Source organism: Salvia splendens, chromosome 5, assembly GCF_004379255.2.
Source record: "Salvia splendens isolate huo1 chromosome 5, SspV2, whole genome shotgun sequence".
Classification (NCBI taxonomy): Eukaryota; Viridiplantae; Streptophyta; class Magnoliopsida; order Lamiales; family Lamiaceae; genus Salvia; species Salvia splendens.
This window is the reverse complement of record NC_056036.1, coordinates 41,691,591-41,714,898: the sequence shown is the minus strand read 5'-3', so window position 1 is coordinate 41,714,898 and position 23,308 is coordinate 41,691,591. Positions and strand designations below refer to the sequence as shown.

At 37.2% G+C, this 23,308-nt stretch overlaps 3 protein-coding genes across 3 annotated transcripts; 1 reads left to right on the top strand and 2 right to left on the bottom strand.

Annotated features, from left to right (window-relative positions):
- Nucleotides 1–6,919: 6,919 nt before the first annotated feature.
- On the bottom strand, nucleotides 6,920–11,912 carry LOC121803131 (protein MICRORCHIDIA 7-like). The gene is made up of 17 exons (XM_042202833.1): nucleotides 11,544–11,912; nucleotides 10,364–10,438; nucleotides 10,249–10,283; nucleotides 10,002–10,173; nucleotides 9,777–9,861; nucleotides 9,619–9,694; nucleotides 9,275–9,403; nucleotides 9,100–9,198; nucleotides 8,918–9,019; nucleotides 8,678–8,842; nucleotides 8,439–8,586; nucleotides 8,246–8,357; nucleotides 7,864–8,161; nucleotides 7,660–7,781; nucleotides 7,517–7,580; nucleotides 7,289–7,411; nucleotides 6,920–7,125 (listed from the first exon to the last, which is right to left on the bottom strand). The coding sequence occupies exons 1-17, from the start codon at nucleotides 11,863–11,865 to the stop codon at nucleotides 7,060–7,062; spliced, it is 2,193 nt and encodes a 730-aa protein (XP_042058767.1). The 5' UTR covers nucleotides 11,866–11,912; the 3' UTR covers nucleotides 6,920–7,059.
- Nucleotides 11,913–17,898: 5,986 nt separating this feature from the next.
- LOC121804313 (auxin-induced protein 15A-like) lies at nucleotides 17,899–18,237 on the top strand. Its single transcript, XM_042203805.1, has one exon. It carries the CDS (start codon nucleotides 17,899–17,901, stop codon nucleotides 18,235–18,237), a length of 339 nt encoding a protein of 112 aa, XP_042059739.1.
- A 711-nt stretch (nucleotides 18,238–18,948) lies between these two features.
- On the bottom strand, nucleotides 18,949–19,443 carry LOC121804312 (BAG family molecular chaperone regulator 5, mitochondrial-like). Its single transcript, XM_042203804.1, has one exon. The coding sequence runs from the start codon at nucleotides 19,441–19,443 to the stop codon at nucleotides 18,949–18,951; it is 495 nt and encodes a 164-aa protein (XP_042059738.1).
- Nucleotides 19,444–23,308: the final 3,865 nt, after the last annotated feature.

Genomic DNA, 23,308 nt, shown 5'->3' with positions numbered 1-23,308 from the left:
AGTAATTAAATTGAAATGTGTTTGGAACACATCGGCATAATGATAAGCAAATATAATGGGACTTACCGTTCATTGCGTTTTACAAACTTAAACAAGCCCATCTAGGCCTTTCAAAATGTATAAAAAATTGTCTTGTATCAGACAGATATTCGAATATATGAGAATGTATTTTTAGGATCACAAAAAAGCCAAATTAGGCCTTTTAAGCAATTGTCGATCCTTTGGTGTGACAGCTTTGACCCAACTCTGATTCAGCTTCGACCCTTACTGCCCCTTCCTTTCGACAATCTTTTTCACTATGTTTGACTCCACAATTTTCGTTTGGTGGATCTTCTGACCGGCCATCCATAGCAGGGCATTCACACGTGTTGCATTAGGGCATCCACAATAGGACGGACTATAAGACGCCCTAAGCCTCGCCCTATACACCGCCACATCAGTATTTTATCCCCCACCCCTTCTACCTACAATAGGGGGCAGACTATAGCCCGCCCTAATCCCCACCCTAGGCATTTTTATTTATTTTTTGAATATTTTTAAACACTACGAAAATTGAAAAAAAAAACAACTTCATTTCATTTAAAGTTCAAATTACAGTACGAAATAAAAACACTACAAATTCTCAATGGTCGGGGCGCTTCCAAACTTCTTCAATCATGTCTTTCATCAGCGCTGCATGGTCTTGTTGGCTGCGCATTGAGGTCTGTCTAGCTGGAACCTCATCGAAGTCCATCGATAATCCTCGAGCGACAAGCGCGGTCGCCGTGCTAGAGCTAGATCCACCTTCATCATCGGCCCAATCGGTGACATGTCCAGCTTCTTGTTCGACCATCATGTTATGCAAGATGATGCACGCATATATGACATCAGCGATGACTTCCTTGAACCAAAAATGGGTCGGACCTTTCACTATTGCCCACCGCGATTGGAACACACCAAAAGCCCGCTCCACATCCTTCCGCGCAGCCTCCTACTTTGCCGCAAACAACACTCTCCTGTCACCCATTGGGCAGCTGATCGTCTTCACAAAAACATGCCACCTTGGGTATATGCCATCGACCAAGTAGTACCCCATATGATATTGGCGTCCGTTGGCAGTGAAATCGACGGCCGGGCCACGACCCCTGCATTGATCGGTGAAGTGGGTGGACGAGTTGAGGACGTTGATGTCGTTGTTCGATCCGACTACACCGAAGTATGCGTGCCAGATCCAAAGCCGGTGGTCAGCGATGGCTTTGAGGATCATCGTCGGGTGGCTGCGCTTGTATCCACTAGTAAATTGGCCTCTCCATGCCGTCGGGCAATTCTTCCACGCCCAGTGCATACAATCAATGCTCCCTAGCATTCCAGGGAAGCCATGCACCGTCTCGTGCATCCTCATCAGGCTATGGCAATCATCAATCGGCCTTCGCAAATATGTGTCGCCAAAAGCCTCCACAACTCCCCTACAAAAATTCTTCAGCCAATCGCGACCAGTTGTCTCCTCGACGTGAAGGTACTCGTCGAACATATCCGTCGTGGTGCCGTAGGCCAACTGTCGGTTCGCAACCGTGCACTTCTGCAACGGCGTAAGTCCGGGTTGTCTTCCTGATACTGGAAGTATACATCACGTCCCTCCAATGTCCGGACAATTCGGAGAAAAAGATCTCGCCGCATTCTAAAACGGCAGTGAAGAACCGTCGTGCCCCACCGTGGTTGCTCGGCAAAATAGTCTGCGACCAGACGTTGTTAAGCTACGTCGTGCTCGCGGGGGACATACGTCCATCGTCGAATCGACCGAGGGATCTGCGCCGCCGCCGTCTACTCCGCCGCTGCACGCTCGCACTCCATTTCTGCCAAGCATTCCGCCGCGGCCTCATTAACGCAATCGAACAAGGTCCGAGTCAAGGACCGAGTAATGCCTTCCGATACTCCAATCGTCGTTGTCGGGATTCGTTTTTGTATTGAGAAAATTGGGAAAGTGAGGATGAGAGAGACGAGAGAGAAAATTTGGGAGATGAGAAATTGGAAGATGTGAAATGGTATGGGAATTGGGGTGTTTAAATAGAAAAAAATTAAAAAAATAAACGAAAACGCGTTCTATCGTCCGTCGCATCGTTCGCGTCGCCCACAGTGGCGGACGATGCGACGGGTGAAGGGGCGGAGGACGCGCATCGTCCGCCCATTGTGGATGCTCTTAGGGAACCTGAAACAAGGTATTACTGCACTCGCACTATTTGCAGAAGGCGAACTCGATCCCTTCTTGAACTAGATCTGCACTGCGAAGTTGATCTAGAATTATGTCGAGATGGTTTAAAAGGACACGGCAACGATGTCCAACTCTGAATGCCAACACCAAGAATTACTGATCAAACTCCTCAAGAAAAAAAATTGGGAATTTAGGGTTTGTTTTTATTTAATAATTTAGTTATTTCACTTATGTAATGTAGGTATTCAAATAGGAAAATTTAAATCACTTTATTTTGAATTTATAATTACCAAAATTTCAATAAATATAGTACTGTTAGGATTCGAAGACATGTGATGTGACAATTGAAAAATGAAATTGCTATTAATTGGTGGCTGAAATATAGTGCACTGATACGAAGTACTTACGTTGTGTTTGCCTAAAAATATTGCAAGAGTAATTAAATATACATAAAGGATAAACCAATAATAGAGAATGAAAATATTCTGTATTGAGTCCAAAGCATTTTCAGAATTTCAGTCAACCCCCCAAATAGATGCATGCATAGCATCGCTCTCTCAAAAGAGGTAAAAAGGGCAAAAAAGCGAAAAAGTTGGGGAGACAACAAAGTTTTTTTTTTTTTTTTTTTTTTTTTTTTTTAGATTCCGTAAGTGTACTGGAGTTGGGGAGACAACAAAGTTATGGAAACATAGTTTCATGTCGGATTCCACCGCTTCCGTAGTGTCTCCGCCGCAGACTCAGTGCAAGCGCCTTGGAATTGCCAATTTTGTCCCTGCTTTGGGGGACCAAACTGCAAAGCTACACATCCGTATATCTTTTTTTCTGCCCCTCTAAACTTTTCATATTATTTTCTGGACCCCTTTTTATTAAGCCAGCACTACGCCCACGTGCGTCACTGCTTACTAATTCAATATGATGACGTCATGCAGGTCCACGAACATGCATCATTTCCAATGCCTTCCTCTATTTAAGAATTTTGAAAGAAAATGTAAATCGATATGTTTATTAGAATCATTTATTTAAAAGTTGGGCTATGTGTAATTTGTTTTCTTGGTATGAATTTAATTAATTCATATTAGCTGCTCCTCCCTCCATTCCGTTATATACGTTCCATTGGACTCGTTTCTTTTTTTCACCTATTTAAGAAAAATGGTATTAAGTTTCATAAATAAATAAAGAAGAAAGTAAGAGATGGAAAATGTAGAAAGATGAAGAGAAAATAAAGTACTAATATTAATAAGAGAGAAAAAATGTGTTGATTTTTGCTTAAAAAAAATGACTACATTATAATGGAACATACCAAAATGAAAAAATTACTGCAGTACTACAGAACGGATGGAGTGAATGATAATGCACTTTTTTAGGTACGACATTTAAGAAAATTTGATATTTAAAGATTTAGGCTCAGAGTAAAATAAGAGAGAGAAAAAGTAGAAGAGTGAAAAGAAAATAAATGCTTTAGAGAATAAAGTACGAGATATGAAATGTACTACTCCCTCTGTCCCATAATAGATGGCATACTTGAGGATTGACACGAGATATTAATAGATGTTGTTTTGTGCGTTAAATGTAGAGAGAAAATAGTATATTTATATTGATGTGAGAGAGAGTTTTTTTCCAAAAAAACGTGAAATCTTTTAGACAAACTAAAAAGAAAAGTGTGACAAACTAAAAAAACGTGGCATCTTCTATTAGACAACTAATATTATTTAAAAGAAAAAGACAAATGACTTCACTTATGGACGTATGGTGGAACACTCAAAAAATTAAAAGTGACTCACTTATGATAGGACAATGGACATATGAAGAGGAGTATTACCACTCCATTTGTCTGACAAATGTATGCACTTTTAATTGAGCACGAATTTTAATGCACAATTAGTAAAATATTTAAAATAATGTTAGTTGAAGAATAGATCCCATGCACCTTATTAGAGATGAAAACATTTTTAAAATTAAAAATGACATACTCTTATGGGACGGAGTCAACATAGTCATTTGCAGATTTGGTACGTAGATATAATTGAAGGTTAATTCATTCCAAGTTTCCAACATACACTAAACATTCTACAACTTCCCTATAGAAGAAACAATATTCCAAAATTCAAAAATCAGAAATATTTTACCGAATTTAAGATCATATCTAACTAATTGTTTTTCACTTGTCATTTCGACTAGTTGACGTTTTGTTAGTCTAATTATGTACGATAGAAAATTGATTGAAATATCTGTTTAATTGATCATTTTAATGGGAATGTGATTTTATATAATTAATTGACGACTAGTCATTACATGGACCAATGTGGTACATTAAATTCTTTATGGACCGAAATATTATTACACGGTGGACATAAGTCATGAGAAACAGTGCTGTTTCCATGTATTGCATCAACACTGAATTGTATTGAAATAATATTGCCCATTTGTAGGGTTTTTTTTCGTTATCCGCAATTAATATATGAACCCCAATATTGATCAAATATCCACCCCAATAATGTAGAGGGTCGCATAACTTTATTTTTTCATTATATGATGTCACTACAGTTGTTGAACTTTAAATATACACAATAAATAAGTTCTTGGAATTTTGTTCACAAGTACTACTGGATTTTGATTTTGATTTTGAATGAAAAGGCTTATATTCGTTAGATAAGAATATTGACTGATTGAGTACACAAGACATGATTCTATTTTTATTTTATATAGTATGAGTATGTTTTAATTTCTATTTACCTAAAAAATGTGTTACTAGGTCCCATATTTGAGTAAGGCACGGTCTATTAAAGGGCATAACGTCGAAAAAAAAACATGCAGCTTAGTCAAATTTAGGTCAGTTTTGCAACTTTGAACATCAATCGAAAAAATTATGAAGATTGACTTTGTTCTCAATTATTTCGGTTAAATTGTTTGGAACCTGAGTAATCATGCGCGGAAGTAGGCGGTGACGAGTTTAATGATGTCGTCTATTCATAAAGAAAATGACATTGTTTGGTTGAAAAATATCACTCATATGTTACACATATGATCAGAGTTATGTTATTTCGGCATGAAATAATTGAGAAACAAATTACTTCATGGTTTTACTGACGGATTTAAAATGTCGGAATTAATCAAAATTTATCCAAATTTCATGGATTTTTAAACAATTCCCCACTAAAATAATACTACTACCAACTCATAGATCTAATTTAATTTTTGTAATATCTGCCTGAACGTTAAAGGTTTGATATGGAAAAAATTATTGCTTTAACAAAATATGTCAGTACGTTACTCTGTTTTATTAATAGCAATTAATTGAGAAGGCGGCGATTTATTACGTCATACTTATATTGCTCCAAATTTAAGTTGCATAAGTATTTTTTTAAGTAGCTGCATAATAAATTATTAAAGAACACACTATTTATGTCATCACTAGCAAATTAATGCAAAGTCCTAATAAAAATAATTCAATATACAACCAGACTCTTCTCAATCGATATGTTAGTTTATTTGTTAAACATTACGGTGCACCTAATTTTCAATATAATTATATACTACTACATACTATAGTTTCATTTTAATTTGTAATATCATAGAAAACATGCGTCGAATGAATACTAGCTGTAAAAATAATTTAGCCAAATTAAAATAAAAAAAAGAGGACTGCCCATATCATAAACAATAGCTAATTATTTTGTCCAATATGAATATACGTTGTCTTCAAAGAGGGGATATTTAGCATGAGCACGTGCTGCATGTGTCACGCCGTCAAGCGCCTCTTCTGCGGGATGGGCGTCAGCCCCACCGTCTACGAGCTCGACCACCACCCCATGGGCCGGGAGATTGAGGCCGCTGCTTAAGGAACGCTCTGGCTTTGATGTTTGGGTAGTGATGGTTAACTGAAAAAATGGAATTAATTTTCTTGTGTTGGGGAATTGATTTTACTATTATCATTTTGTAATTTGTAGTGCCAAGGCTAAAATCCGATTGGTTGTAGCAATTATGTGTGGAGTGTCCTTTGTATACATGATATGAAGCTTAATTACTACTCCATCTTCTTACATTTTCACTGATTCATTCGATTTTTATTTTTAGTATTTCTGTAATTTCTTTTGTTATTTTATTGAGTATGCATGCATGCAAGTCCAAAAGTGGGTAGGCGTGACAATAAAAACGAAACCAGAACTAAGATAATTGAATTTGTTCTAATTTGAAAAACACAGGAATTCACTGCACAAAACCAGGATATACAAATAAAATTATTAAGTACTAACAATTTGTAGTAATATTATTTGTGGATTAATTTTTTATGCACATACTATCACTTTAAAATAATTAGAAACATGCAATATATAATGAAATATTATGAGAGTTTGAGACGGTAGTTTGCATTCACTATATATAAAAAAAGGTTGCGCTGGTTTCGAATTTAAATCTGCTGCATATCTTTGTATAAATATAATCAAATGTAGACAAATACATATATGAATTATAGATGTGAATGAGAGAGAGAGAGATATAAGAGTTAATGAAGAAATTAATGTCAATTATAGGGAGGGAAGCGCAAATAGAGTGAGATAGAGAGAGAGAGAGAGAGTAAGAAATTATACAGAAACACAAAGCTAAATAGAAATTATTCAGATTCTCAACAGATCCAATTTAAAGAATGGGCTGAAATTAAAATTTCCGTTGTTGATCATTATAAAAACTAGTTCCATTAAATTGAAGCAAATTTTGCAGAACATACTAAATTACAAATAAAAAAATTGGCATTCCTCATACAATTACCATTTGCGGAAAGGGGACTAATCTCTTCATAACAAAAAAAAATTAATCCTAGCTATTAACAACTAATTATATGAGGGTGAATGTTTTAACAATTTAAAGACTAATCAGCATCTTCCTTCCTCCAGTTTCTTCACTTTATTAAGCAACGATTGAATAGTATCAGAAGCATCCTGCATTAAACCAAAACAACATTAAAATTAATTAGTCCATAAATCTCAAATATATCTATCCATCCATTCCGCTTAAAGTGGGACATTTCATTTACGTTGCAGTGTTATTTTGTGAGTTAAGTAGAGAGAATAACATTTCCATTTTGTGAATTAGAAGACGGACCTTTAATCTACTTCTCAAATTCTCCTCCTCCTCTTCTCGTCGGCTCCTTTCATCCGCGAAAGTAGTAACTAACATTTCCTGTTCTTGATCCATTGTAGCAATCATCCTTTTTGTATTTTGAAGCTGAATCATTATAAACAAATCAAACACAAAAATTCATTAACATTCATTTGCCTACATAACCATCAAATTTCAATGGTAACCAAACTAAGTAAACAAAGGGCTCACCTCATTTTGGAGTGACTTGCACTTCTCTCTCTCATTTTGCAACTCTTGCACCATAATATCCAAACTAGAAGACAAAGATTATTACATTCCCAATTAATACAACTATATATAAGATGATATCTTAATTATTTATACATTTATACCTCTCTCTCAAGCCTTGATTCTCTTGCTTCAACCCAAAGACCATGTTTGAACTTGTGGAAAAGGCTGCTTCGTCTCCGCTTGAACTCAACGAGCATGACTGAACTCGAGGAATGGGCTTGATCTATTTCAAAAAGGATGAATTAACAAAGCAAAAACATATGTACAACCTTAAAAACCATCCAAACATGATCCTACATTCCTACCTTAACATCATGTTGTGTTGATTGAGGCTGTTGGCGCGGAATAGTAGTGGTAGTAGTAGTAGTAGTAGCAGCAGCAGTAGTAGTACTACTACCACATTGTGCCTTTCGATCCGAAACTCCATTGACAGATGGTCCATCTTCCCTAGCTCTTTTCTGGTTAGGCTGCATCTCACCATCGCCATTACTAGCCCTCTTTGCTGAACTTGGCTCGGCTTCAGAAGAGCCGGTCTTATCAGGAGAAACGCTTTTCTTGGAACTACGCCTCGGGGCATAGCCAATGAGTTGACACTTTGTAGACCTAAAAGTCATTCAAATTAGTCTTTTTTTCATCTTCTTTTAAATCATCTAAATTGGTTGAAACAAAAATAACACAAAATCAAACCAAAAAGTCTTCTGAAAGTGGACTAGTCTGTTTTCAAGCCTTGAGAGTGCAACCGTTCGCTCGAATCCTTGCTTATCGTGCGCTGGTTCGATGAAATTCGCCTCCAAAACACCTTCAATCACATCATCAACAAACAAGTAATCAAGATTCAATCTTTCATAAACATATGACAAAAATACTGTGTTCATCATACCTATAACTCCCCTCCCATCACTACCAGCTGCATTCCACACCCTCCAAAAGGGCTTAATGAGTCTGTTTTTATGATACACATTGAAGCCTTGAATATCAATATGGTGATGTGCATCTTTCACAAATCCAAGAGTCACCGTAGCCGACATCTACTCAAGAAAACAAGATCAATTTCACTAGTATGTTCTTGTAAGTAAACGAAGGTAGCTAGTCAAGTGATGAAGGAGCAGCATTCATTACATTGGGATCTCTCGAAGCAGGCATGTCGGGGCGAGGGGCTGGCTTGTAGACGTGGGACTCGGTCAGCATCAGATCAGAGATGATATCATGATGATCAACCTCCTTTCCTCGCAAGATCATGTGGAAGCCAGGTGGCAATCTACGGTACAGTATCGAGGCGTAGCTCTGCAAGAAGATCACCATCATGATCAAACCCTAACCCTAGATTTTGATTTCATCCTAATTAATCAAAGGACTTACTCTGAGAGAGTGGCGGTAAGTGAGGAAGTGGCTAGAGCTCGAGTACGTGTCCGCCATCTTGATCTTCTTCTCGTTTCTCTCGTCTCCTCGGAGTTGAATGTCCTGAAAAAGACAGTTCAAATCCTAAACATGACATATCACAAAAAGGGGGAAAGGGAGGGAGGAAAAGGCTAGTTTTTTACATGTGGATCTGTGTCAAAATCGAGCTCGCGTGAGCCTAAGTCGTCGTCCCACAGATTATAGATCACAATGCGCGTTCCTTGCTCGCTCAAGAAATCAAACTAGACACGAGAGTAATTAGCCAAAAAATTAGGAAATTTGAAGAAATTATCTACTACTAGTATATAATATAGATACCTGTTGAAGAAGATTCCCCTCAGATTGATATGGAGACCACTCAATAATAGTTTCAAGGTTTCTGTCCCAACAATCGGGTGAAGATTTCACATATTGACTCCATACTTCTCCCTTCTTTTCGTAATCAATCTTTAGAGACAAAAAAACAAAATTCAGATCTCAAAATACAAACATATGTAATGTTTTGAATCAATCAAGCTAATAAAGTGAACTAATCTCTTCAACATTATTTCATTTTAGGTATTTATATTTCCGCATTTCAATTAAATTGGCATTTAGTAGTATAGGAACTTGAAAACCTATCAAAAATAAAAGGAAACAAAAAAAGGAAAAAAATGCAATACCATGGGAACAACAATGTCTTCTTTTCCGGTGCCACGCAAGAATGAGTAGGATAGCAAGCCAATGGTCTGCGTAGAGCTGCAACGGAAAAGCAAGAAGTCCCACAACGTAAAAAAGAAGAAGACGACAAAGAAGAAGAAGTAACTATGTATATACATACCTTTCACCGTACTTCCCTTGACAGCGCGAGAAGACAATGACATCAGCCCCGAGCCTCATTGTACTAGTCTTGAAACCATTACCATCTGTTTAAGACAATATGAAGACACGATGTTGTCTAAGCACAAGATGAACACAGTATTTCCTATTTTTGTGAATAAAAAGGACCTTATATTATATGCTCAAAACATAATAATTATAAAATGTATATGTCGAGAGTACTTACATTGGCCGATTGTGCCGGAGATTTTGGTCTTGGCGGAATAGCCAAGGGACATGCATTGCCGCATCTTGTTAGGAGTCATGCCGCCGCCGTTGTCTTGCACCACCACCATTTTTGTCATGTCCTTCATGTTCTCTGCTATGTTAATGTCGCAATAGGTGGCTCCATTGCAACTCTGTCACACACAAATAGGTCAAGCACTTGAAACCCTAAATGGAATAGTTTTAAGATTTGAGATAATGCAAATTACCTCATCTAAGGCATTGTCAAGAAGCTCTGCAAAAGCTGGAAGAAAACAATCAATCATTAAATTATTAGTACTACTTGCTAAAATATAATCCAGTTATGAAAATGTTTTTTTTTACCTCCTAAAGCCCATTTATGGCTGGTTGCATTTGAATGCAAGAATTTTGGATGAACCCTCACATGATCCATTTCTTCTGCAAAATTAATAGCAAAATCATCAGAAAGAGGGAAGTAACTCTAATTTACCATTCACTAATCTATCTAAAGCCAATTAATTAGAAGAAACAAAGGATATGAAATTAACACTAGATAGATTTGAAATAGCCACTTAAGATTTAAAGAAGCACTTGTTAATTTAATCAAATACTACCTTCGTCTACTAAAAATAATCTCATTTATGGATGACGCGAGTTTTAATAAGAAATGAATAAAGTAAAAGAGAAGGAGAAAAAGTAAGTAACTATTTTTTGTGGATATCCCAAAATGGCAAAATGAGAAAATTTACAAATACCCCAAAGTTTTCGTCCTGCTAATAATCTAATGGATGGCGGATGAAGAATCAACTCCAAAGAGTTCACATGGGGCAATGGTAAAGGCTGAATTTAATGAAATTTTCTAAATTTCATAGTTTTCGACCGTTGTAGAATGAACTCCAATTTCGAATTTAATGTTATTTTTAATGATGAATGTGAGGTCAACAACAACTCATTTGGAATTAATGAAAATTTCAAATTTTAATCCTAGAAATTTTGACCATTGTAGAACGAACCCCAACGTCGAATTTCATGAAATTTTCTAAGATAGAATGTGGGGTTGACAACTCATTTGGATTTAATGAAATTTTCAAATTTTAATACTTCGACCGTTGTAGAACGAACCTCAATGTCGAATTTCATAGAATTTTCCAATGATGAATGAGGAGTCGACAACAACTCATTTTCGACCGTTGTAAATGAACCTCAATGTCGATTTTAATGGATTTTCTAATGATGAACGTTGGTCAACAACAACTCATTAGGATTTCATCAAATATTCCAAATTTACTAGAGTTTTTCGACCGTTGTAAAATAAACCCCTGTCGAATTAAATGGAATTTTCCAATGAATGTGGGGTTGACGGCCAACGGTCCCCGGCCCCACATGAATCCATTGATTGAAAGCATCCCCTAAAAATCATCCCCATTGTGGTTTTTTCACACAATTTAGATTTTTATGAAAGATTTAAAGAAACTAACAAACTTGTCAAAAATCAAATCTACAAAACAAAACATGACAATAATTAAAAAAAAAGTTAACATACCATCATAAAGATTAGCCCCATTGCCGCAGCCCTCGTAGTCGCCGGCTTTCCAAAACTGCCTACAACTCGCCACCGGAGCAACCGCGGTAATCGGAGCCACCGTAGTAATCGGAGCAGCCGCAATCGCAACCACCTCCTTCGAATTAGACACATTCTCTTGCTTCACCATTCCATCAAACCTCCTTGAACTGGTGAAACCGAGCGGTCTGATCGGTTCGAGAAACCCGGGCGGCAAAACCGCCTCCATCCGCCGCTGCCTGAATTCGTCGGCGCCGGAACTGTAATCGCTGCTGTCGCTCAGACAGATGGCTTCTTGCTTCATTGTAGAATTAGAGAGAGAGAGAGGAGAATTTGGAGCGAAAGTAACGGTTTTTGAGAGGGAAAGTGGAGAAAGTGGGCTTGTTGTTGGGGTTTGGGGTTGCTTTTATAGGGCTTGGTGGATTTGATTTGGAAACTAAATCTATTAGGAATCATTTTACCTAAATAAATTTATATATCAATTGCCACAACAGCAAGAGATAGATACAAATTTTTCAAAATTGTTTCAAGTAAATATATTCAAATATTGATTATAGAGTATGCTTCAAATATTATGTACTACTATGTGGCTGTGAATAGATATGGAAAGATTTGTATTAATCTTGGAAGGGATGTGAGAAATTACAATATTGTTATTTGTGAAAGTTAATATTATTATGGAGTAGTTCAAAATATTTAATCACTTTATAATATTATTTAGATATGGAAAGATTCATGTTAATCATGAGAAAAGTGAGAAGGTTGTTATGAAGGGGAATGTGAGGGAATAATTATGGAAAATAATTGGTTTTGTAAATTTTACATCCAATGTGGTGCATTAGTACATTTTGAGTATTAGTAATCTCAAATCAAGAATTAATATATTATATTTGAAATTAGGGAAATTTGTTATTTAAACAATAAGTTCTGATTGAATTCTAATTAATCTCGTAATTTTCAAAAGGATTGAATTAAAGATTAACTATGGTACCTTTTGCAAGTGCCTCATATGAATAAAAATCTATGATAAATTTTTTGGTTATTTTGTATTTTTGTCATTGTATATTTACTACTCATTTAGTAATTGATGAGTAATGGTGAATTAGTTCAGAAGTCAGTCAAAAAATATTATTTAAATGACAAATTTAATTGGAATTTTAGTTGTATGGGATAGTTGTGAAATGTATAAAAATTTGGTTAGATTTACTATTTTTTGAAAGTTATGGGATCGGTAAAAAATTAATCAAAAAGTATTAGTACTAGAAACTGAATGCATTATAAGATTCTTTGGTTTAAATAAAATATTATACTACCATATGATATTATGAATCTTTGTATATATACATTTTTACTTAATCTTGTTGAGTAGTTCAAAAAATATAATCACTTTATAATCATGTAGATATGGAAGGAATCATGTTATTCATGGTAGAAAAGTGAGAAGATAAGTATGAAAGGGAAATGGTTTCATATTTATTTTGGAAGAATGTAAAATTATTATATGGAAGGACATTAAAAAAAATTACTTTTTAAGAACATAAAAATTGAGATATAGCATTTGGAAAATTTTTAAAATAATCACAATTCAGTACGCAAAAGAAAGTGCCCTAAGTTAGGATAAATTATCTTAACGTTTCGCTTCTATTTGTATCTCCTCTCATTTGAGTTGGGATATCAACAAAAAGTACATTTTATGAAGCGTTGATGGTATAATTAAAAACATAAATTAACGTCAGTAATAGCATTAAAAATGTCCTTAGCCATTCTTTTTGTTGTAGTGGAAATTGGTTTTCAAATTTTGTGAATTTTACATGTGGTGCATTAATAAATTTTGAGTGGTAAAATCAAGAATTAACACAGCATTAAATCGCTAATTATTGGTTAATTAATAATTAGTGTGCAAGCGTTTTTGCTATGGGTAATTTGATGTGTGATTATTGGAAACTGAATCTATTATAAGTTTCTTATGCTTGAATAAAATATGAAATTAATCTAAATAAAATAATTTGTCTGTGACATTGGAGGATTCCATCTATTTAATTGAGGGTTAATCAAGTCATATATATCTATATATTACCATTCACACAAAGGAAATACAGAGTATTTTAAAAGGTTTGAGTCATAGTAGAAGAATAAATATATTTAACATTGACTCTAAAGTTAGTTATTTATAAGCTTCAAATATTGTATGCATATTGTGAATAGCATCCGCAGTATTGGAGTAGGAATTCAGACACAAACTCATTTTGTCAGCTTCTTAAATTCCAGCCACAAAAGCTACTATGCTGCCCGCTCCAAATTCAGCCCAAATTTCACCTACAATATGATTTTTAGTTATTTAACATTTGACTTAATTAAAAGTAATATTAATTGAAATAGAAAAATAAATATTCATGAGGTTATTATGTCTTGAATTTGTATTGTTTACCGTATAGTTTGCCACTAGCTATGCTATGTTTCTGTTTTGGTTCGTAATTGTTATATTGGGCCTAGCCCGTCTCGTGTGCCTATTTAAATAGAAGTAGGCAACATAACTCTGTAATCCGAGAACAATATGAATACAATCTGTTCTCCTTTCATGCCCGTAGACGTAGCCAACACAATGTTGGTGAACCACGTAAATTTGTGTCTCTTTACAGTTCTGTTTGTCTCGATTACACAATTACTCTATTCTGTCACAACACATGAAAATTGTAATAATTTAAATACCAAAAAAATACAAAAAATGTATTCAGTTTTAAATTAAACCGTTTTTTTTTTAATTTATAGATGGAGTTAGGTAATTTATATATGAAATAGAGGTATATAAAATTTATATTAAAAATGGGGATGCAACTTGTTGTAGTCAAGTAATTAACTTTAATTGTAACACCTAAAAACTTAGAATCGTAGTGAAAGAGGGAAATATATTATTTTACATTTAAAAACTTTGTGATGATAAAAGCTACTTACGGTCTCACATATTATGTTTGTTATTATGGATCTAGTTACTTATTGTGAATCTTTGTATATGTAGTTCAAAGTTTATAATCACTTTATAATCATGTACATATCGAAATATTCATATTAATCTTGAAAAAAAGGGAATATAATTATAAAATTAATAAATTTTGAATTCACTAATAAAATAACAAGAAGCCCCTAATTATGAACATATTAATAAGGGCATCCGCAGCGCTAGCTCGTTGCCAGCTCGGTCTCGTCTCGGCATCGAGCCAGTGATGCGGCCACTCCGTCTCGTCCCGTATCCCTCCGCCGAGAGCCTGATGGCGAGTTGGATCGCCACGCGCGTTGGCCACGTGGCGAGCTCCTGTGCGGCCGTGAGGCCTACTCGTCGGCCCGCGAATGGGCGTCGTTTATATCCGGTGAAAAAAATATTATTTTTTAAAATAAATTCCGAAAAATTTGGAAAAAATCCCCCCAAAAATACTAGCCGTTTATAGACGTTTTTTCCAATATTTTATTTTTTTCTATTTTTTTAAGCACCCAATCACTTCTATAAATATCAAATCATTCCCACAAATTATCCAACCGTTAGACGATCACCACATCACCTTCCATGATTATGCGGATTTCAATAAATTGTAATATTATGATTTCAATTATGTATTTTTTTGTATTTTCGGATGTTGTAATTTTCGTAGTTTTTTAATGATTTTATGAATTATTAGTATTAATTTAATATTTCAATAAAATATTAATAGAATTTGTTGGAAATAAAAATAAAAAATCAAATTGAATGAATAGTTAAGGGATGAGATGGTTAAGAGATGGAGGATTACAGGTGTTGTCTCTTAATTAAGAGATGGAGTAAAAAGTGCAGTGAGACCTATAAATAGTTAAGAGATGAAACGTAGTAGACAGACACGTGGATGGCCTAACTACTGTGTGTGCAGTTTTGTTAGGGGTTCTTAGTCGATTATAACCGAGTTAGGGGTTCTTAGTCGATTATAACCGATCTAATTGTTGGTTGTAAACGGCAGAAGAATCTGTTAACTAAAAATAATAGAATTTAATATACAAAAAAAAGTTACTAATAGGTTTTAGTTTTTTTTATTAATAAACAAACAGAAAGTTAAAGAGCTTAGTTTGTAATAATATTTTACTGTGGAGGGGGGCTAGGATAAGATAATTGCTCCATCAAAATAAGAATATTGGTTTTATAAGGTTTGTAATATAGGTGTTGCTTGTAATAGGAAGTAGAGGAAAAGAAAGCTTGGAGTAATATTAACTATTTTGGTTCTTATGATGTGTATATATGACTTGTCCACTACAATTTTTTTAGACTTTTCTACAATTAGTTTACACTATAGCATCTGGCTTCTCTTCAAATATAGGAAGTACTATTAGTAGTATTAATGTGGAGAAGAAAACTTAGGAGTATAAGTGATTGAGGCACATTGTTAATTATCGTTCTTCTTTTCTTTATTGGATAATTTAGATAAGCCGGTAAAGTGAAGATAGCTAGTTCATCTCCCTACATTGACTTTTAGAGCATCTTTAACGCGGAGGGCCGGGCCGCAAATCGAGAGTCCCGGCCCGTCCCACGCGATGGAGGAGGATACGGCACGGCCCAGGCCGGTCCCGGGGCTGCATTTGCGGCCCGGTGATTGTCCCGCGGCCCGGCCTGGCGGCGATGGAGCTTCCGGTTTGTTGTGGGCCGGGACGCTACTATTCACGGATTTTTGAATTGTTGGAAGAGGAAGAAGAGGGAGGGGGAGAGGAAGAAGAAGGAGAAAGAGGAAGAAGATGGAGAAAAGAGGAAGAAGATGAAGATGGAAGAGGTGCAAATCTCTGGTGTTGATGATCAAGAGCAAATCTTTACCTCTCATTGATCTTGAGGAAAACAAGGTGAATTGCAAAAATATATCGGAGCGGATCTCCTACATCACCTTTCGTACTCCATTCCTCATCCATACTCTCAATTTAATAAAATAATCCCACCATCATTTAACCATGAATTAATAAAATATTCACTGTAACTCCTCCTAATATGGGAGGGACAGAAGATCAAAATTTCAGCTATTTCTTGCTTTAATACTACTCCATTATATTAACGTAAAACACGCGCCTAACTAAATCCTCACATTAGTTTTTTATGCAATTTAATTTGCCATCTCTTATAGACTAGTTCATGTGCATTTTTTGTATGTTACCAAAATAACACTCACCTCATACTGCCGTTTTGAGTTGCTATTGCAGTTTCATTTCTCATTACATAAATCCACGAATTAGTCAAACACTGGTTGTGATCAAATTAGTAAACTCAACTTCACCCAATTTTTAAATTATAATACTACATTGACATTTTTTAGTTTGAGTTATGCTAACCTATAAAATCAACTATACCAACCAATAAACACGTCAAATATCTTACCCAAATATACTTAACAGTCTTACTCAACAAAAAAACAAAATAAAAATAAAAAATTATTACTAGTAGTTCGGAGCACCCGCATCGCTGTCTCAATGCGGTCTCGTCTCGGCCAACATCGAGACAGCGATGCGGGTGCTAGTAAGCGAGACGAGATCGCATTGAGACAGTTATGCGGGTGCTCGTGTTGCTAGTAATGGGAAGTAGTAGTAGTATTAAGGTGGAGAAGAAATTTGGAATAGTATTTTAACTATTTTGGTCCTTGTGATGTGTATAGGACTTGTCCACTACCTTTTTTAGACTTTTCTACAATTATTTTAGACTATAGCATATATTATGATGGTATATTCAGAGCCTATATTTATTTAGAGCTACTCTCCCATTTCATAAGCGCCACGCGTAATTATCCACAATAATTCACCTTAATTAACACTTAATCACTTTTAAAATTAATCATCCTCATTAATAATTTTAGAAAGTACTCACATCAATTTAACAATGAAATACCTAAATTAGTTTGAACTTCTTTATAATTATAGAAAGCATATTAATTTAACAAAAAAATATTCAACTTAATTCGAATCCTAGTATTCGTGTAACCCACACCACACTTCCAAGGATAAGTGATTGATACATTGTTAGTTATCGGTTTTTTTTAATGGATAATTTAGTACACTACTCCCTAATGAATAGTAGGCCGGTAAAGTGAAGATAGCTAGCTATTCTCCTTGTGACGTATTTTTATATTCATTTCTTCAAATATAAAGTTAATATTGAATTTCAGTATCATAGATATATATAGGCATTATTGGAATATGAATTAATTAATGATCACAATTTCAACCAGAGAATTATACTAGCCTTTCTTCTGCATTTCTTCACACTTATCATCAGTGTTAATATATATTTACTAAATTAAAGTATTTGAAGCTTGCACTACTTGTTTATATGCAAAGAAAAGTCATGGATTTGGTTAAGAGTTTGTTCAACATGTGGAAGATGTGCAAATCTTTTAAAAAGGGTTGTTCCCTGGTGTTGATGATCAAGATCAAATCTTTGCCTCTCATTGATCTTGAGGAAAACAAGGTGGCGCCTGCGGGGTATGTCCCGATCTACATCGGGCGGGAGAAGAAGAGGTTCATGATCAAAACCAAGCATTTGAACCATCACCTCTTCAAGAGTCTATTCGAAGAAGCTGAATCTGAGTATGGATATCGTCACGAGAGCCTCCTCATGTTTCCATGCAAAGTTGATCACTTTGTAGATGTTTTGAAGGAGATTCATTATTGTGGTGACTTGTGATCATATACCATATATATATTGTTAGAAACAAAGGGCGCAGTTTATGCAAAATTCCTAATTATAATGCTCGTATCATTAAGGAAGTTAGATTTGATTAAGCACATTTAGTGGAATTAGTTAGCAGCAAGCCAATTAAGAGAAGTAAGTTAATTAGAAAGTAGAATAGCTAACTAATCTTCTTCAATAGGTAACTAACGAATGAAATGAAATACACATCTTTTGCCTCCCTACTTGCATCTCTCCACGTCTGACATTCAAAAATTAATTTCGTTCAACCATTGTTTTTTCAAATATATTACCAAGTATATTTCATTTATTTTTCTGTTTCTACTTCACAACTTGTTTTGAACCAAATATATTCTTGAAAAGATATATTTTCATGCATATATTTTATCAATGTAACACTACAAAATTGCTACTCCATTTAACATATCTTATATCTGTGTTGATATTAATGATTTGGAAAAAGCCCACTGGGCCGCTTGGAAGCAATGGCCCAATCATATTCTATACCCCAAATTTTGTATTAGTACTTTTAATTTTGTAGATGAATTGCAAAAATATAGCACTCTTATTTTAATTAAGAAAATTGATTTATAATTGACACGATGCATCTGCATCTCGGATTAAAATATCTGGATCATGAAATTTTTAATATATATACAACCAGAGTCAAATTTTATCCGCCACGTCACGGTCACACTCCCCGGCCTAAATTTCGCCGGCGACGATCGCGTCAATCCGCTCCTGCAAACCGATGGCTTTACGAATCACGGCCTTCCGGCACGCCCTCACCCCGAGATCCACGCCGCGGATCGAATCCAGCTTCAGCAGCAGGGACATCAGGCTCTCGCTCATCCGTAGCCGCTCCTTCGCGTCCGTCTTCAGCAATTCAACGGTTTCGCGGCGCTTCAGCCTCTCCTCGATCTTATCCACCTCGATTTTGATGTCCTTCACCTTCCGCAGGCTCTTCCTCGCTAGAAACCCCCTGAAAACCTTCTGAATCTTCACGGCTGACTCCGTCCGGTCTAATCGCTCGGATCCTGCAAACCGGACCGGAATCCGAACTACTTTCGGCGCGGCGACCGTCTCCGCCGGCCGTATCTCCTCCGTAATCGGATCGGCGTGGTAAACGGGGTGAAATGGATGGTAAGTCGGGTAGGGCTGCTGGTATCTCCGGCTGTTTGTGAAGAACGGACTATACATTTCCGAGATTCAAACGCGAGAAATATTAGAGATTTTGAAGCAGAAATCTTATCGAGCTGAAAATTTTTGATGATTTTGATTGTTTGGTGATTAATAGCTTTGGGTGAATGAAGATCGTATTAGTATATATGGGAAAGGAGGGAAAGGGGTGATATTTCTGGAAAGTTCGTCTCAGGGTATTATGGTCAATTCAAAGAGAAGCGGAATTCTTCTGGATTCTAGTGGAGGATTCTGCTATTATGGACTTCACATATAGGAGAATTTCTAATTATTCTAACTTCTAAAGTAAGGTTCAATTAGGTCAAATCACTATAACTTAAAATAAATGGGGAATTATTATTATTGTAAGATGCACAAATTAATAATTTATTTTTATTTAGCCCCAAATTTTGAGTATCATTAGTTAGAGTATAAGATTCCTTATTAATTTATTTTTATATTGGCCCAACATTAGATCCAAACAAAATATCAACAATCTTTAATTCTGAATTTGAATCTTATGAGTCGGAATTTGGAGAAATATACTTTTCAACAATATGGGCTATGTAGAAATTTAATCACAGTGTATAAGCGATTAATCCTAAATTCAAAATAGTAACGGACACTAAAGAATACTCCCTCCGAGGGCAAATAGGAGGCTCATTTATCCATTTTAGTCCGTCCATTAATAAGATTCTCGATTCATTTTTATCATAAATGGTAATAGTGTCACACATTATGCTAAATCATTCACTCACATTTCATTTAAATATAATATATATATATATATATATATAACTCATATTCCACTAATTTTTTTCTATCCACCTTTCTTAATATTTCTTGAATCTCGTGCCGCCAAGAATTTTGACTTATAATGGGAACTGAGAAAGTATATAATGAAGAATAATACGATAATTGTTAAAAAAACACTCCATATGCATTCAATAAAACATTTCCTAAAATATTGTTTTATCGTATAATTTTGTGATAATGTCCCATTAGTTATTTTGAAATATCCACAGTCTAAAATCTCATTTATTTTTTTCTATCATTTTTGGTAAATAACCAAACACTACATTAAATTATTATAACCATATTCTTATTTTAATACTAATATTGGGAATGAGACTAATTTATTATATTTTTTTCGTATTTCTTAAAATCTATATCGAATTAAAAAATATATCCCAAAAGTAAAATTTGATTAAAGAGATTTTTTGGAATATGTATAGGTTCAGTTTAACATTTATAAGTGAATATAGAATGATTAAAAAAAGCAAAAAGTAAGTAGAAACTCATTAGTTAACGAATATATTTGAATAGTGTGAACATTTTTAAAGTTCAAAATATTTTTCCTATTTTTTTAAAAATAATAATTAAATATATGTAACAAAAAATGCTCCACACAACATATCTATTAGAGCATCTCCAATGGCGGCGAGCGGGCCGGCTAGCCGATTTCCGACGCTCACCGGTCCGCTCGCTGAACCATTGGAACCGGCGAGCGCCATTTCGGCGAAAAAATCGGCTAGCGCTCGCCGGTCCGCTCGCCACCATTGCAGGCGGTGGACCAGCGAGCGGTCGGCGAGCGAATTTTATTTTTTTTTATTTTCGAAACACTATATATACCCGATTTGCACGTCATTTTCATTCACACCACTTGTTTTAACGAGTACTCTCTCTATCTTAATTTCTGTACAAGATCAATAACGTGAAATGGAGAACAACAACGAAGGTACTCCAGTGACGAGCGGGTCTCAAACTCCCCCGGTACCCGTGGGAGGTGGATGGGGTCCGATGCCCGGGTTACAACATGTACCCGTGACAGCAGATGATGCCCGGGGATGGCACCGGGGGGAGTATGCCAGGGGGTTTACCGGCTATGCCGGGGTGGACACCTGGGATGCAGGGGACGCCGGCGGGGGTACCGGCGACGCAGGGGACGCGGCGGGGGTACCGGCGACGCAGGGGACGCCGCCGGGGGAACGTCTATCGCCCCAGTTTTGATTTTTCGACTGATTCTTCGCACACATCGACCCCAATGGAGGCGCAGTTCACGCAATATGAGACTTTCTCCTTAGAGGAATTGGGGTTTGATCTTCTCGGTGTTCCGGAAACTCCCGTTCAAAAGGGGGAGTAGGGCGGCGTCGGGGCCCCGCAAAGAAGAAGGGCAAAGGGAAGGACAAGAGGGTCGGCCAGTCGTCGCAGCCGGTTGAGGACGACCCCTCGGTGCGGAGGAAGTGGACGGACGCAGAGAACGTCGCGCTTTCCAAGGCGTGGGTGAGTGTCTGTGATGATCCTCTGGCTTCGAACAATCAGATGATCGTCAACATGTGGGCCAAAATTGCTGCTGCCTACATGAGATTTTGCCCGGAGGGGAGGCCGCGCACCGGGGAGAAGTGCCGGAAGGGGTGGGACCGAATCAGGGCTGGGGTCTCGCGATTTTCGGGCTTGTACGCCAACGCCCTCCCCATGCAGAGCAGTGGCCAAACAGAGGATGACTACAGGAGGATAGCGGAGAAAGCCTTCCCCCAGCCCGGATTATATAAGGAGTTCACCTACTGGAACTGCTACGAGGTGCTGATGGACTCCGAGAAGTTCCGGGCAGGTGTCGACGCTGGCTGGCTGAAGAAGCAACGACTGAACTATACCGGTGATTACAGCGGCAGCAGCGGCGGTTCTCACGACCTCCCCGAGGATGCTCAGGAGCTCCCGTCCCCTCCATCGTTCGCTCGCCGAACTCGCCCGGTTGGTCAAAGGCGGGCGCAACGGGAGGTGAGGGGGGCGTCGGGGGGTCCCAGGAGGTACAGTTGGCATCCCCCATTGGCCAGTCGTCGGAGGATCTCAAATTATTCGTGCGTCAACAAACGCGCGCTCAGATGGCCAAGACGTTAGCCGAATGGCGGACGGCGACGGACACCGAGGAGAAGAGTTTTCTTCACGCAATGCTCGTGAGCATGCGTGACAATTTGAAGACCGGGGGTTCCGACGGATACGGAGGTGGCGGCGACGGTGGCGGTGGCGAGGGGGGCGACGGAGACGAGGAGTGAGGCGGATGTCGTGTTTTTTTTTAATAAAGTATTTTTTTAAATTAATGTATTTTTTTATTGTACTTTTTTATTTTAAATAATATTATTTAATTTTCTCGTATCTGTGTCGTACATTTTATTCCGTATTTTGTGTGATTGTCAATTATTTGTTTTATATAATTTGGGGTGATGTGGCTAGGCTATTGCTGGACTATTTGCTTGTCCTTAATGTGGCAGGAGGATTTTTAGTGCTGATGATGTGGGATGAGGAGTTTGTGGCTGGACTATGGCTGGGCGAAAGCATTGGAGATGCTCTTAGAGCCATGAATAACGCTTGGGGCCGGGCCGCATCTCGCGAGTCCCTGCCCGTCCCGCGCGTTGGAGGAGAAGGCGGCATGGACTGGGCGGTCCCCGTGCCGCGATCGCGGCCTGGTGCCCGTCCCGCGGCCCGGCCTGGGACGGCGTTATTCGAGAGCCGGGCCGCATCTGCGAGTCTCGGCCCAGCGTTACAAGCTTCTCGGGCTGGGCCGCAACCGAATTTTTTTAAAATTCGAATTTTTTTTATAAATACTACTTCATTTTCATACACATTCAACTCCACATTCAACTTCAAATCTCTTCTTATAATTCCAAAAAATGCCTCCTCGTCAAAGAATATTCGAAGATCAATTGACACGGGTGTTAGGCGAGGCGCTGCCGGCAATCCAAGAAGAAATGAACAACGAAGTTGAACACTTCCAAGCTTGGAACGAAGAACAAACCCGGGTACCACGTTCCCGGATGTATATTCACCGAGACCGTGAAGCAGCTGCGTTGCGGCTTTTCACGGATTATTTCCCGGGGATGCTTGGAAG

Excerpts from the sequence above, each read along its gene's own strand:
- LOC121803131 (XM_042202833.1), bottom strand. The coding sequence starts at position 11,865 with ATGAAGCAAGAAGCCATCTGTCTGAGCGACAGCAGCGATTACAGTTCC. Across the intron at positions 10,284-10,363 it reads CCATAAATGGGCTTTAGGAG|CTTTTGCAGAGCTTCTTGAC; the intron begins GTAAAAAAAAAC and ends GTTTTCTTCCAG. Across the intron at positions 7,782-7,863 it reads CAACACAACATGATGTTAAG|ATCAAGCCCATTCCTCGAGT; the intron begins GTAGGAATGTAG and ends TTTTTGAAATAG.
- LOC121804312 (XM_042203804.1), bottom strand. The coding sequence starts at position 19,443 with ATGTATAGTCCGTTCTTCACAAACAGCCGGAGATACCAGCAGCCCTAC.
- LOC121804313 (XM_042203805.1), top strand. The coding sequence starts at position 17,899 with ATGGATTTGGTTAAGAGTTTGTTCAACATGTGGAAGATGTGCAAATCT.